Raw genomic sequence first — 15031 nt, 5'->3', positions numbered from 1 at the left:
CGTCACCTTGTTTTTTTTTTTTTTTTTTTTTTTAATTCCCTGAATGGTTCAGAGAGCTTCCTTTCCTCGGCTCCTCGGGGTTCTGCTGAGTGAGTGTCACACTAACAGGATTAATGTAGCAACCCTGGAACTCTCATTAATCACAACCAGGGTCCCAATTCCACGTCTTCCTCCCTCTCTGTATTCATCTGAGTGCTTGTGAAGGTTGGACCTTCTCACGGTTTCAACCTGCTTCTTCTGTTGGCTGTTTAGTAAAAGACTAATATTTATATATTCATTTATAATGCTGGATTCTGATTGGTCTGCATTATGGAGTGTGTTATGTTTTTTTAGAGGACACTTTTGTCATTTGAATTTATATTTACAGCATTTACACTTTTATCCAAAACGACTTACGACTTGCTCAAGGGTCCAGCAGTGGCAGCGTTGTGGTGCTGGGATTTGAACTTGTGACCAGTTAATCACTAGGGACTTGTAAAAATGTGTGAAAGTGTTAATGGAAGGAATTTTTGGAAGGAGTCTCCAGTATCAGCTCTTTATAATAATCAGAAGTATAGCAGGAAGTTCAAGGTTTGTCAGTATCTTATTAGTGAAGGAAGAAAAGAGGATGTTTATTGCTCTTAAACTTTATCGCCAAAAGTATTGGGACACCTGATTATTTATTTATTTTTTCCCAACATCTGCTGAATACGTTTTTTGAACTTCAACACGTTCTCTCACGTTCCCTTTATGTGAGAAGACGCTTTATCCCGGCAGGGTTTGGGCTCGTGGCTTTGCTCATTGAAGAACAGTCATGAAGGAGACGGTTTTGTATGGCGAAGAGAAGATCTGCTGGAGGTAAAGTGGTGATTATCACAGCGATGTTCACTTTATGAACTAAAGTATCGGGACACCAGACGTTTCCATTTTTATGTGGTTCTTCTCAAAACTTTCACTTGAACTACAAGATCCGAAACTGTTCCAGCTTGAAGATGCTCCTGTGCATAAAGCCAGCTCCATGAAGATGTGGAAGATCTCCGGCTATAGAGCTCCAACCCTTTTAAACACCTTTGTGAACGCTGACTGCACCCCAGGTCTCCTCACTTTCTCACTTACATCACTGTCAACTTTATTAACACCCTTGCGGCTGAATGAATCTTCTTCCCAAATCTCCACAAAATCTAGTAGAACCTCTTCCCAGAAGAGTGGAGCTCATTATAAGAGCAAATGGAGACTCGAAGTGGACTTGGATGGTTGATGGTGTGTATAACGTTGGACATTCAGAAACATTAAATGTAATGTTTGAGTTGAAGCGCTTTAATGCAGTAGATGCACCACGGTGGCCTCCACACTTCCTGGAACACGGATGGATGTTGTGCTGCACACACTGCAGGATGCAGCTCTAATCTCTGAAAAATCACACGCGATATCGATGCGAACAGCAGCCCCCTGAACTAATAATCCACATATATAAACAACAGGACGTATTGAAACACCTCCGTTTCTTCTCCCATCCATTTTTGAGTGTAGCTTTCTAAGGAAACGCAGCATTAATGAGATGATCGGAGGACATAAATTCCGTGTCAATCACGTGCGTAAACAAATTAAGCGTGGGTGTAATCACATCATGCCCCTGCTGGTGACAAAGAGGTAATTACTCTGCGGAGGTTTCAGCCAAACAGCGATACATCAAACGGGTTGCAGGCGAAGTTCCAAGGGCACAAAAAATAAACCACACCAGGTCAGTAGACTCGAGTCTCCCTCAGGGGCACGTTGGATCTCATCTTCTGAGGATATGACACCAAGACCAACAGGTCTTTCTGTTGGTGAAGGAAAATCTCCATAAGACTTCATGAGAGAAACCTTATGAGGAACCAGACTCAAAAAAGGAAACTTCAACCTGGTCTGGATGATTTATTCATTATAGTTCCATCATTCTTGAGGATTCTTGAGTGTTCCTGGAAGTTTTTAATCTAAATCCATCTTTGAGTGTTCAAGTGTTTCCTTCTGAGCTCCACCAGGGCCTCAGAATGGATCATGGCAGGATAGGGGTTTAGGATTGCCCTCATGGTGCAGTAAAACATCAGCTGAAGGTCATAAGTTCAAGCCCGAGCACCATCAATCTGTCAATATCATGTGCTTGAGTAAAATCCTTAACCCACTGTGCTCCAGAGTCAGTGTATCATGGGTGATGTTCTAAACTAGAGGTTGACAGATGCGGGTGTTTTTCTGCTGATGTCAATGTTTAAAAATCAGGGCAGCAGATGTCTGATACATGTGATGGAGTTTTTTTCCCCTCCGTTAATTTCCCAATCTAACAGTTAAGCAATAAGACGTGATACAGAAACTTAAACATTTATTGAACATCACAAGACTCTGGAGTCGGTGAACTTGTTCGCAGCTTCTGGTTTCTACCTGCAACCTAAACCACAGCTGGTTAAACGATCGCTAACAACACAGTTCCAAAAAGTTCCTCGCTCTCTCTCTCTCCAAACGTTCTTCTCGTTTTCTTTCTCCAAACGTTCTTCTCTCTTTCTCCAAACGTTTTTCTCGTTCTCTCTCTCCAAACGTTCTTCTCGCTCTCTCTCTTGCTCCACAAACGTTCTTCTCATTCTCTCTCTCTCCAAAAGTTTTTCTTGTTCTCTCTCTCCAAACGTTCTTCTTGTTCTCTCTCTCCAAACGTTCTTCTTGTTCTCTCTCTCCAAACGTTCTTTTCGTTCTCTCTCTCTCTCCAAACGTTCTTCTCGTTTTCTCTCTCCAAACGTTCTTCTTGTTCGCTCTTTTGTTCCAAATGTTCTTCTCGTTCTCTCTCTCTCTCCAAACGTTCTTCTCGCTTTCTCTCTCTCCAAACGTTCTTCTCGTTTCTCTCTCTCAAACGTTCTTCTCATTCTCTCTCTCCAAACGTTCCTTTTGTTCGCTCTCTCTCTCTCCAAACGTTCTCTCTCTCTTCTCTCTCTCTCTCCAAACGTTCTTCTCGTCTCTCTCTCTCTCCAAACGTTCTTCTCGTTTCTCTCTCCAAAGCGTTCTTCTTGTTCGCTCTTTTGTTCCAAATGTTCTTCTCGCTCTCTCTCTCTCCAAACGTTCTTCTCGTTTTCTCTCTCTCCAAACGTTCTTCTCGTTTTCTCTCTTCAAACGTTCTTCTCATTCTCTCTCTCCCCAAACGTTCCTTTTGTTCGCTCTCTTTCGCCAAACGTTCTTCTCGTTCTCTCTCTCTCTCTCTCTCTCTCCATACTTTCTTCTCGTTCTCTCTCTCTCTCTCCAAACGTTCTTCTCGCTCTCTCTCTCTGCAACCGTTCCTCTCGTTCTCTCTCTCTCTCTCTCCAAACGTTCTTCTTGTTCTCTCTCTCCAAACGTTCTTCTCGTCTCTCTCTCTCTCCAAACGTTCTTCTCGCTCTCTCTCTCTCCAAACGTTCTTCTCGTTCTCTCTTCAAACGTTCTTCACATTCTCTCTTTCCAAACGTTCTTCTCATTCTCTCTCTCTCTCAAACTTTCTTCTCGTTCTCTCTCTCTCTCTTCTCTCTCTCTCTTCAAACGTTCTTCTCTCTCTCTCTCTCTCAAACGTTCTTCTTGTTCTCTCTCTCTCTCTCTCTCTCTCTCTCTCTCTCTCTCTCTCTCCAAACGTTCTCTCTCTCCTCTCTCTCTCTCCCTCCCCAAACGTTCTTCTGGCTCTGAAATGCGATGATCGAAAATCGCATACTTACGACCAGGTGTCCACAAACTTCAGTTCATATGATGTGATGTCAACAGAGACATGGATTTAGCAGTAGATGTTTGCTTTCATTTGTGTGTGTGTGTGTGTGTGTGTGTGTGTGGCAGCTGCTCACAATTTATAGCTTTTTGCTTCTATTTTGAGGCTCTTTTGTGATTTTCGGTAACAAATTATCGTGACCTTCAGCTTGACACGTTGACTGTAGAGAGCCTGCGATATGAACATCACCACGACACTAATTACAGCTTCTCTGGTTCCTGAGCCTGCACTTTAAATAAAACCCACAAAAAATACACAATGGTCCAATCACAGACATTTAGAGTGGAAGTATTAATTATATAAAACCCTGCAGTTGTGATTGTGAGAGAATGAAGCTGAGAGATGTGAGAGAGATGTGAGAGAGATGTGAGAGAGATGTGAGAGAGATGTGAGAGAGATGTGAGAGATGTGTGAGAGAGATGAGAGATGTGAGAGATGTGTGAGAGATGTGAGATGTGAGAGAGATGTGTGAGAGAGATGTGTGAGAGAGATGTGTGAGAGAGATGTGTGAGAGAGATGTGTGAGAGAGATGTGAGAGAGAGATGTGAGAGAGATGTGTGAGCGGGATGTGAGAGAGATATGAGAGAGATATGAGAGAGATATGAGAGAGAGATATGAGAGAGATATGAAGATGTATTACTGCAACAGACCTACAAAATGTTGGACAAATTTCTCTCCGATGTTCCTGGACTGATCAGGGTTCCCCCGCTTCCTGAAAGTCCTCGAATTTCAGCCTGGAAAGGCTTCAAAATAAATGTAGGTCCTTGAAAGTGTAAAAATAAATGTAAAATAATGAGGATTAAAATGTAGGAGGAAAATAAAACGTGTTGTCATATATATTTATTATTTTTAGGATCTCAAACTTTCCTAAGCAGCGTTTTTACTCGTTATTAGAATATTATCAGAATGAACTCCATATACGTCTAAATGTATAAAACCTACACATTAAAAACATCATTATTACGCTGCTATGGTTCATGTAAATGTTGTGTGAGTGAGATGTTCAGTGCTGTATGGATTTTATAGGCGTTTGATATTAAATAAATGGTGCTTTACACTACATGGACATGTTTTTGCACACCTGAGCATAAGATGTGCTTTTTGAAGGCACCATTCCATATTAAGTCTCCATTTGTTGGTATAATGAGCTCCACTCTTCTGAGATGATGTTCCACTAGATTTTGTGGAGATACATTCAGCTGTAAGTGTGTTAGTAAAGGGATGATGTAGGTTGGAGGGTGAGAAGGTGAGGAGGCCTGGGGTGCAGTCAGTGTTCACATTCATTCATGTTCTATCAGAGCTGTATAGCTGGAGATCTCCACATCTTCCAAACCCATAGATAACAGATATTAATGCAGCTGGCTTTGTGCACAGGGGCATCATCTTGCTGCAGCAGGTTTGGGTCTCCTACACAACTGTGCGCCTCCTAATTTGTAGAAGCAGTTTGGAGAAGATGCACATAATATACTTTTCTCCATATAAAGGTTAGTGTGATCCACACGTAGATACCCACGTCTCTGTTCTCTGCTTAGAGAAATTCTTCTCCTTCACACCCGGGATAAAGTGTTTTCACGTAAAGGAATGTGAGAACATGTTGACGTTCAAAAAACTTATTCAGCGGACTCCATGAAGGTCGTCGAGGTCATTTGAAGTTGTAGCCATGGTAACCAGACCTGTGGTATTTGATCTGATGTGCTGTAGAACATGTGGAGCGAAAAATAGAGAGTTAAAACTGGGCTTTGACACGCCAAAAACAATACGAACTAAAACACTGAGAACCTGAACTCTAATGAGCGCTGGTGCAAGTAAGACATCCGACCAGGCGGGGCAGCATCCAAACGTATCGTACCGCATATACAGTACGCCGCTACAGCCGCTCTAAATATTTTCACTTTTGTTGTCTTTGTCGTCATCGTAACATTGAAAAATCGCAAGTCGAACCGTCGCGACTACACAGTATTTATTATTAGAAGTTCAAAGCTCCTGCACTTTATTCCACATCAGCTCTCGGTGTTGCTCCGTACCATCATTCAGTGTGTGATTGGTTCTTATTGTACTATGTTGTGGTGGTAGTTGCACATGTACTCCTTCTGTAGTCCTGTGCATCGTCTTCTGAAGCTCCTCGGTCCTGGAGTGACGTCACGTTGTGTCCCTTCGACAATAAAAACCACTGGAGTTGATTTGTGTAATAAACAAACCCCTCGCGTGGTGTACCAGGATAATGCTCAGGGTTCACTGTTCCTCACTTCTCAACAAACCCAGAGTGTGCAGATGAGAAGACGAGTGAGCTGAATGGAGAACGTCTGCTTATGTTTTACACACGAATACGATCGTGACGTATCTCATGACGCAGGATGAATTTCTGCGCTCCTGCAGTCTGGTTCTGTGTCTGAAGTGTTCTGAGATCGATCCCGGAGCTCTTCAAGCGCAGCCTGGACCATTAAGTCTAAGTGTGAGATTGACTTTCTGTGTAATCAGTTTTGGGCAGGAGCTTTGACAGAGACATGTAGGTGAATAGAACTTGGGGAACCTGGTCACCTGGAAGAGAGTGAGATGCTATAACAAACTTCTCTAAATGTAGTAAATGTAGAATAGGATCTTTTCTGAGATGATCTGTTCTGAGATGGTGAGTCTCTGAGGAGACACGAGCCCAAATCAAACCTTCAAGCCAGATTTCTGGATTCTGCATTTTGGATTTTGTGTCAGATTTCATGCGTCTTCCATTATTTTCTGTCTGATATTTATTATAGGAGTTGGAGGCTTTAATATAAAAGAAGGGGGCAAAAACTTTAAATCTCACCAGGTTAAAGCTGTTACTGAGGACCAATAAAGAAATGGTTTTGGAATCATGATTAGAAGCTGGTTTTCTAGATATCTAACCAGCTCCTTTTCTCCTGCATTTGGTCACTTGCCATTGTGACTTTTTTCTTTGATTTTCTTTGACTCTATTTTTCTCTTTTTTTTGTTGTTGTTTTTTTTACAGCTCAAGGGCAACATTCAGTTCCTGAGTCTCCAGATAAGCCATGATGTCTATGAGTAAGTTCCTCAGCTCCGACCTGCAGCTTTTCCACATTAGCTGTGTGCTACACTGCATGCTAAAAGTATTGGGACACCTGACTTTTCCTGACATATGTGACCGTTTTTGCCAAACCGATTATTGAAAAATATTAGTGTTTCCGTACTATTGCCCTCTTCGTTTTTTTCTAAGAATGTTTACGTCACGTGTTTTCGTTGACTGAAAGTGCGTCTCAGTGTGGAGAGACGGCTAAAACGGAAACGTCTGCGTATTAGTATGAACATGGACAAAAGGAGTTTTTCTCGTGGAGTTAAAAACAGACTCACAGTGCTACCAAAAGGGCGGCGCTAGACCAGCTAGCTGTTAGTTGTTACGTTGTGAGGCAGCAGTTGCCTTGGCAGTACAGCGCCCCCTTTGGGTAAACACATCGAAAAGCATCAGAGATTGTAGTGTAACGCATGATATTTCTTTAATAATAATCATTATTTCAGATGTTAAATATGATCCTAAAAATCTTTAGGGAAGTCTGTGTATTTGAGTCTGGAAAAGTCTGGAAATTTGAAATTGCTAAATGTTTAGGAACCCTGTCAAAGTGACCAAGCTGATGGCTCAGTACTCCCTGATATCCATCTCCTGCTGCCTCTGATAGACAGCTGCCTTTGCTGAGACACATGATCAGGGGCTGCACTAGAGACCGAGAGGGACGTCTCTCAGAAATATCCTCATCCTCAGCCGCTCCCGATCTCAGTGAAGGTCCTCTCTGAGTCGTCATGACAGGACATGTAAAGAGAAATCTCAAAACAACGTCAAAATGGCTTCTCTGTGTGGGAACTCAAGTTCAACCCAGATGGAAAAATACATTATAATATTATATATTCTAATAGATTTAATATATTCACCTATTTGCATCAGAGATTCTGAAAGATGAGATTCAAAGAGAAAGGGATCTTCACCAAACCTGTCTGCCAAAAGTATTGGGACACCTGTTTTGTCACCGATATGTGGTTCCTCCGCAAAGTGTTACCATGGGATTGGTAGCAATGGCCTGTAACAATGACATTTTCCCTTTTACATGAACTTGGAGACCCAAACCTGTTCCAGCATAATGATGCCCCTGTGCACAAATCCAGCTCCATAAAGATCTGCTTCACATGGGTTGAAAGATGTGGAAGATCTCTGCTATAGAGCTCCAACACTACTGAACACCTTTGGGCTTCCTTACTTCAAATACATCAGTACCTGACTTTACTAACACCCTTGTAGCTAAATAAATATCTATAAATCTCCACAAAATGTAATAGAACATCTTCCCAGAAGAATGGAGCTTCTTATAACAGTAAATGGAGACTAAATGTGGAATGGGATGATCAAAAAGCACATCTTTTTTTGTCCATTTTGTGGATATGGTTATTATACAGTAGTTGTATTTTTTCCATCATGGTTTATGTATTTGTCAGTCTCCTGCTTTTGGTTGAAACAACTTCATCAGTGTATACAGAAGCTACTATAAAGAGTCACGTCATGGATGGAGCTTCACTCTTTCATGCCACTGTTGAGGAGGAAGATGAAGGAGAAACGAATAGCAGATTCAAAGGGCAGTTCAGCGTCCATTTCACCCTTGACGTTATCCACGTGTGCGCTAAATGCACTCAGCTCCAAAACAGAAACGCTTTTCAGAGCGTCCTCATAAATAATCAGACCTTGAAATAATCATACGCGGTCATTCAAAACCCCAAATGTATAAACAGTCCTAGGAGAAGGAAACCGATCCAGTAAAACATTCTACTGTATTAAAACAGATACATGTGAGCGTGTTGTGTAACAGTTACGTTTATGGAATCTGTAAACAATATCGTATCTGCATAGAGAATAATTGTTCCTGTAGATCTCTTGGAGCATAAAGCACCGGTGATCAGTGCTCCTGCCCTTTTCTTCTCTTCACATCTGCTCGATAGATCTCAACACCCCACCTCAGGAAGGAGTTCTCTTTAATTGGAGGATGGTTCCACATCAACAAATTACTGAGCAACTCAAAAACTTTGAGGATGGATTTGGAGTATTTAATATCAACACTCTGCTACAATGGTTCAGGACCATGAACAGCTCCATATTAAGCGTCCAACACCTCAACAATGACATTTGGTGATGAGAATAAGGTTCCATTTTGAGTCTGTATTCTCAAGGTTTCATCCTCATGAAGTTTCAGGGAGTTTTTTTCTTCACCACAGTCGCCACTGGCCCACACATTAGGTATCGACTTGTACATTCTTGAGACAAAGTCTAATTAATTTTACTCTCTAAATGATGTTGTTATTATATATGTTTTGTAGGAGGCCGGACACGGTGAAGCAAAAGAATGCATTTCCTCCAAACTTCATCCACTCTCTGGACTCCACACACATGATGCTGACTGCACTTAACTGCTACAGGTGACATAGCGGCTTCATAACGCTTGTTAACGTTCTTAAAATGTTTGTCTGGTAAATGTGCATGTACAAGTCTATAAATAAGCCTCTGGTTATAAAGCTGATGTGTATTTTCAGTGCTGGTTTGACCTTCGTCTCGGTGCACGACTGCTACTGGACCCATGCGCTGACAGTCGACATAATGAACAAGGTACGTCTAAATTAAGGTTCCTTCACGTTCGTGTGCAGTGCCGTGTGGAATCCTGTTTCCTGTCCTGAGCTTTTCCTGAACTTCTCGTGAACCCTGCATCTGTTAACCCATCTGCTGTAAGAAAGCTCGGCCTTCAGAAGGTGTAGTAGAGACTTCACACCAGGGGTCCACAAACTATGCCCCGCCCCCACATTTGGAACGGCCCACTAAAAATCTTTTTTTTTTTTTTATTGTTACTCATATCTGTATTTGATAATAAAGGTTGGATTTCAAACAAAAATGTCCCTTAGTTATTATTAGAGGTCGAGTCAGAAATCGGCAAAAATCCATACCGATAGTTTTTCCGGCTTTCAGTTGGCTGTCATTACAAGAGCGGCCTCTAGAGGTGAATCGCTGGTGCCACGTGCTGTTTGTTTTTACACTGCACGCTGCACGGAAATGATATTCATTATTTAGCATTTATTCATTAGATAATTATATTTATTAATGTATACATTGATTTCCTCTAAACAATTTTCATGATTCAGTAAGTTTTTTATTGGTTTGTTATAGTTTAGTTTATAAAGTTTTTTTTTATTCAGTATTCATTTAAAATCAATCGATAAATCGAATTAATTTCAATAGCAATGGACATGAAAAAAACAGTAATAATGCTTTTTTTTATAAGTGAAATATCTCTTAAAAACTGTCTGTACGGTGCAGAACAAAATAATAAACTAATCCAGAATTAGGAGGCGAAATAAAAACATTTAAGATTATAATAAAATCTACACAATAATACTGACGATGTCGCCGTCGATTTTTTTTTCTCTCTTTTAAATCCAGTTTTCAGCTGACTGAACAACGGAAATGTGTGTGTGTGTGTGTGTGTGTGTGTGTGTGTGTGTGTGTGTGTGTGTGTGTGAGTGTGTGAGTGTGTGAGTGTGTGAGTGTGAGTGAGTGTGAGTGTGAGTGTGAGTGTGTGAGTGTGAGTGTGAGTGTGAGTGTGAGTGTGAGTGTGAGTGTGTGTGTGTGTGTGTGTGTGTGTGTAGCCTCTAAATCGATGTTTCCTGTTTCTCCACAGGTGTGTCGTGAGCAGTTCGTGGCTCTGCACAATCAGCCCATTCTTCAGGACCTCTCCAAGTTCCTGCTGCAAAAATACTGCTCAGGACCACCGTACGTTTCAACACACGCACACGTGCGCGTCTCTGTTACACGTTTCTCAAGTAGTGTCCGGTTGATATTAATATTTCGATTGGGTTTTTCTTCCAGGGGTAACACAAAGAGCAAGAAGTTCCTGGAGTACTGGAAGATGTCACAGCTGCTGGGGAAGGTTCCTGAGACAGGTGAGTGTCGCGCGATGACGAGAGGTCACGTTATGACGTGAATGTAGATATCAGACTTTACTGAGCTCCATGGAGGAGTTTCGCGTGTGGTGGAACTTCTACGGAGAATACAGGGATTTTCATAAACCACTCGAGATGAACTGGAGAAGAAAACATTCAAATGATAAACAGCACCAGGAGTTCAACTCCAACAGCTTCATTATTAGTAGCTCAGACTCACGGCCTTCACACATTCACTAGATTTCTGTGTGTGTGTGTGTGTGTGTGTGTGTGTGTGTGTGTGTGTGTGTGTGTGTGTTTATATAAATGAAGCATGTACGGTGTATGGAGTATAAATATTTGCGTTCTTTCCATCAGGTGATTTTGATCTGCAGAGGGTGAAGGAATCTACGTATTTCTTCAGTTGAAAGATGTTCAGATGTTCCCAGATGGTTCAAAAGAGGAAATGCTGCTTCTCCCCTTTCCCTCACCCTCACTTCCACCCCTGGGGAATCTCCATGCTGAGACTGACAGTCTGAATCATCCGCTTCGATGGATGCAGCATCTACACACTCAGTGAAGCTCTCACGAATCAGGACTGATGGAGTAGAAGTGTTTGCACAATGGCGGGGGATCGATGACGAGTGTGTGTCGTGAAAACAACACAGTCGTTCAAAGGCCTGCTCAAGAGTTCAGATGTTTCTCTGGTCTCAGTCAAGCTGGTCGTTTACTCCACACCTCTAGGCTGATTTAATCCACAGCTCAGGCTCCACACGTGACCAGGCCACACTGTCAGGAGGAGCAGGAACGAGCGGATCAATGAGAATCTTCTGTAAAATGTGGTGAACAGCTCAGGACGTTATTTTGTAATTTTCATTTAGGAATGTAAAATATTTTGTGCAGAAGCTGTAATGTATAAATACTGAACCATGTCTAATAAAAATAACATATTTTTATAATGTTGAGATTTTAATATTTTCAGTATCTCACTTTAGTAATATCTTCTCTTCTGTCTTCCTGAAAGCCCCGCCCCCTTTTCCTATCTTACATTAATCTCCCATCTCATTTTCTTGAAAGCTCCTCCCCTTTTCCTGTCTCGCATTAGTGATATTTGTTTTCTGTTTTCCTAAAAGCCTTTTCCTTTCCTCATTTTAGTAATCTCTCATCTTGTCTCCCAACATCCTGGAAACTCCGCCCCTCTTTCTATGTCATGTTAGTGATCTCATCGTGTCTTCTGAAAGCTCCGCCCCCTTTTTGTAACAGAGCTCTCATTTCTTTTCTTGCAAGCTCCACCCCTTTCCCTTTCTAACATTAATCTCTCGCCTACTGACATCCTATAAGCTCCGCCCCTTTCCCTTTTTAACATTAATCTCTCGCCTACTGACATCCTATAAGCTCCGCCCCTTTCCCTTTTTAACATTAATCTCTCACCTACTGACATCCTATAAACTTTGCTTTTCTAACATTAGTAATCTCTCATTTTGTCATATGAAAGCTCCGCCCCTTTTCCCTTTCTAACATCAGTAATCTCTTGTTTTCTGTCTTCCTGAAAGCCACGCCCCCTTTTCCTTAAATGGCACTCTTACTGAGTCGAGACTAAACAAAAAAAGCTTCATTTGCTTTTCTGTACGACTAAAATGATTTATTTGCTGTTGCAGAGCGAAACCAATAACCAAAAAAAGAGAAGGACACATGAAGGTCAAACCAAAACTCTTCCGCTCTTTATTGAAAGATGAAAATGAACCACAGAACGAACGTCACCATTCCCAGCCTGAATGCATAGCAAAACCTGTGGCATGTTTGTTTTTTTCTTTATGACGGTGATTACACAGCGAATCAGTCGCTTCTCTCGGTCAAAATGTGGAAATAAATGTTTTCTTTTTATTGCTTTTAAGATTTGTTTAAATTTGGCAAACAGTGTACAAGAAGAGGGAGATTGTCGAATACCTGTAGAAGGAAGAAACCTTCTCTTGTGGGGGTTTTGGGCTGGTTTGGGGTTCCATCTTTATCAGGCTGCAGGTTCGTTTTACACTTTCATACACACGGGGCAAAAAGGGGAGGTGTTTAAAACAGATTTGTCTTACAGGAGCAGAATATTACAATCGAGATAAAAAAAAAAAACTTTGAAACGACTTTTAGCCATTTGCTGCTTTCAAAAGTCATGAACAAGACGACGCTGCAAACAGCAAGCCGGCACACGACAGCATTACTAAAGCGTGAGAACAGAGGAGATCACAGCCAGACAGAGGAATATTTCAAATCGATCAATTACAGGGACGGAGAGAAACTCTGGGTCACACGTGAGCTCAGAAACACTCATTGCATAATGCATGCTAAATAGCAGCCTATTCGAGAGAGACTCTGTGCACAATGTATGCTGCTACATCCTTTTTGCGCTGGTATGGGAAATATCGAAGCTTTCCCGAGTAGATGAATAATTCCCCTTTGACATCCACGTGAGGTTACATTTGGAAACTGGTTTAGATGCGGCACTGCGGAAGCAATCGATATTGGGGAAAGATTGTATACGGTATTATTGGATATCCATTTGCAGGGTTTCTCTCCACCTGCTTTTTCTGTTTCCACTGTAAATCCATCCATGATTTTTTTTTTCTTTGCAGTTGATCAGAAATTAATGTGGAAATTTGCTATGGGCTGCAATTATGAATAAATAACTGAATATTTGAGACGCACACAAACACACAGGCCTGGACAAAATATGGTTTTGCAGTGAAAATCAAGGCAGTGGATTTGTTTCATTTGCATTTTAAACACATTTTTTCTGCCGAATCTTTGGTCCAGAGTTCTTCAAATCCATTTCTGTACCAAATCCTTCCAGTGTGATCATCTGTCACCCCTTTAGCCACTTCTGGTGTAATAAACCATTGCATTTTCTATCACAGGTTTAATATTGCTCGGTCATAGGTATAAACACTACTGACTAACCACGTGGAGTAGGGTGGAGGAAACTTGCAAAAAAAGAACCACTTGTAAAGAGTTACATAGTCATCAGAGACGTGTCGCTTTGCCCCAATGTTGCATTCCAGTCTACACTGTGTTACTGAACTAACATGTACAGTAGGGAACTGATTTTTGCGATGTTCCAATAAAACCACAATAAAAATAAGCAATTCTGAAGAGGCAAACTGTGTAGGTAGGAGCTACATTGATATTTATGTTGGTGGATACAACAGAAACATCTTTGTGATCGTTAAATCTTTAGTTTTACAGACTTTGTATGGTTAATAATATGCTGTCAAGTCTGGCAGTTCTGTTCACCCTCTGCCCTTGTCACAGTTTTGAACCAGGTACATTCTAAAAGTAAGATCCATGGCATGACAAGCAAGAGGCACCTACACACCCAGATCCATCAAGGTCACAAATTGGAAGATAATCTGGACCTAACAGGATGGTCCGTGTCTGGAAGGCTGACTACTGAATCTTTCTTGGGAAGCCCCGAGTCCTGGCTTGGCCTCATCTGTGGCAGAGAGGCAGGTGAAAATGCTCCTACAGACATCTGGTGCTGAAGCGTCATCCTGGGGGAAATGGCAGCTCTAAAGCCCATGGGCCCGGGGAGGTTGTGAGGTGGTCCAATAGACGTGGAGGAAACTCTTGTGGACTGAGGTGGGCTTGGGGCAGCTTGTTGTACGGCATCATGGGGCAAAGACGGTTGGGAGGCTGAGAGAGCTCTGGCATCCTGGGTCATTGCATTCCTTGAAACCGTTGCTCTGTGTGTAGGGCTGGAAATGTGCTGCTGCACCAGGGAGAGCTGAGATCCTGAAGGAGCCCCCATGGGACTAGAGCTGTGCTGGAATGTTCGAGCGCTGGTAACCAACGGGCTCTGGACAGGCGTGCTAATGAGGGCAGAGGGCAAAGCAGTGCTGGAGAATTGTGAGCCTGTGGGGGTCTGCTGGACCCCGGGGCTGGCGATGTTTTGGACCACTTGGAAACGGCGTACCATGCGGGGGGACTGAAGAGCGCCGTGTGCTGCCAGAGGGTTGACCATCTGCGGACAGAAACTCATAGCTACAGCTTGCTGCAGGGTGGCAATGGCAGAGCCTGTTGGAGGCTGACTGGAGGAAGGAAACATGGTCCCGTAGGTGGACTGAGTGGCTGACATGGCCCTGGGTCTTTGCAGGTCCACAAGTTTCACCATCTCCCGGTCGTACTTCACAATCTCCTGAATTAGCTCATTCTCACGGTTGTTAAACACTCCAGAATTTAGGTCATGTTGCACTTTATGCATCAGAATGGAGTTCTTTTTGCCTGGAAACAAAAACAGAAGCATTGAGTTAACCAGCAAAAACTCCTAATCTAGTCGTCTTTTTTTTAAGAATTGAAAGAATAAAATAGGATGCAAGAACAGAT

General features: G+C 42.2%; 2 protein-coding genes across 2 annotated transcripts in view; one reads left to right on the top strand and one right to left on the bottom strand.

The window, feature by feature from the left end:
* polrmt (polymerase (RNA) mitochondrial (DNA directed)) overlaps nucleotides 1-11622 on the top strand; it is a 41611-nt gene extending 29989 nt beyond the window's left edge. Inside the window, exons 16-21 of the mRNA XM_046857654.1 lie at nucleotides 6711-6763; nucleotides 9074-9172; nucleotides 9287-9359; nucleotides 10423-10514; nucleotides 10611-10684; nucleotides 11042-11622. Of these exons, the coding sequence (XP_046713610.1) occupies nucleotides 6711-6763; nucleotides 9074-9172; nucleotides 9287-9359; nucleotides 10423-10514; nucleotides 10611-10684; nucleotides 11042-11091 (441 nt within the window). The 3' untranslated portion in view covers nucleotides 11092-11622. The remainder of the gene's footprint in view (nucleotides 1-6710; nucleotides 6764-9073; nucleotides 9173-9286; nucleotides 9360-10422; nucleotides 10515-10610; nucleotides 10685-11041) is intronic.
* A 230-nt stretch (nucleotides 11623-11852) lies between these two features.
* Nucleotides 11853-15031, bottom strand: part of hcn2b (hyperpolarization activated cyclic nucleotide-gated potassium channel 2b) — a 48122-nt gene continuing 44943 nt past the window's right edge. Inside the window, exon 8 of the mRNA XM_046858275.1 lies at nucleotides 11853-14929. Within this exon, the coding sequence (XP_046714231.1) occupies nucleotides 14040-14929 (890 nt within the window). The 3' untranslated portion in view covers nucleotides 11853-14039. The remainder of the gene's footprint in view (nucleotides 14930-15031) is intronic.

This window comes from Silurus meridionalis, chromosome 9, assembly GCF_014805685.1.
Source record: "Silurus meridionalis isolate SWU-2019-XX chromosome 9, ASM1480568v1, whole genome shotgun sequence".
Lineage (NCBI taxonomy): Eukaryota > Metazoa > Chordata > Actinopteri > Siluriformes > Siluridae > Silurus > Silurus meridionalis.
The sequence above is the reverse complement of the archived record's forward strand: the minus strand, read 5'-3'. Positions and strand labels throughout refer to the sequence as shown.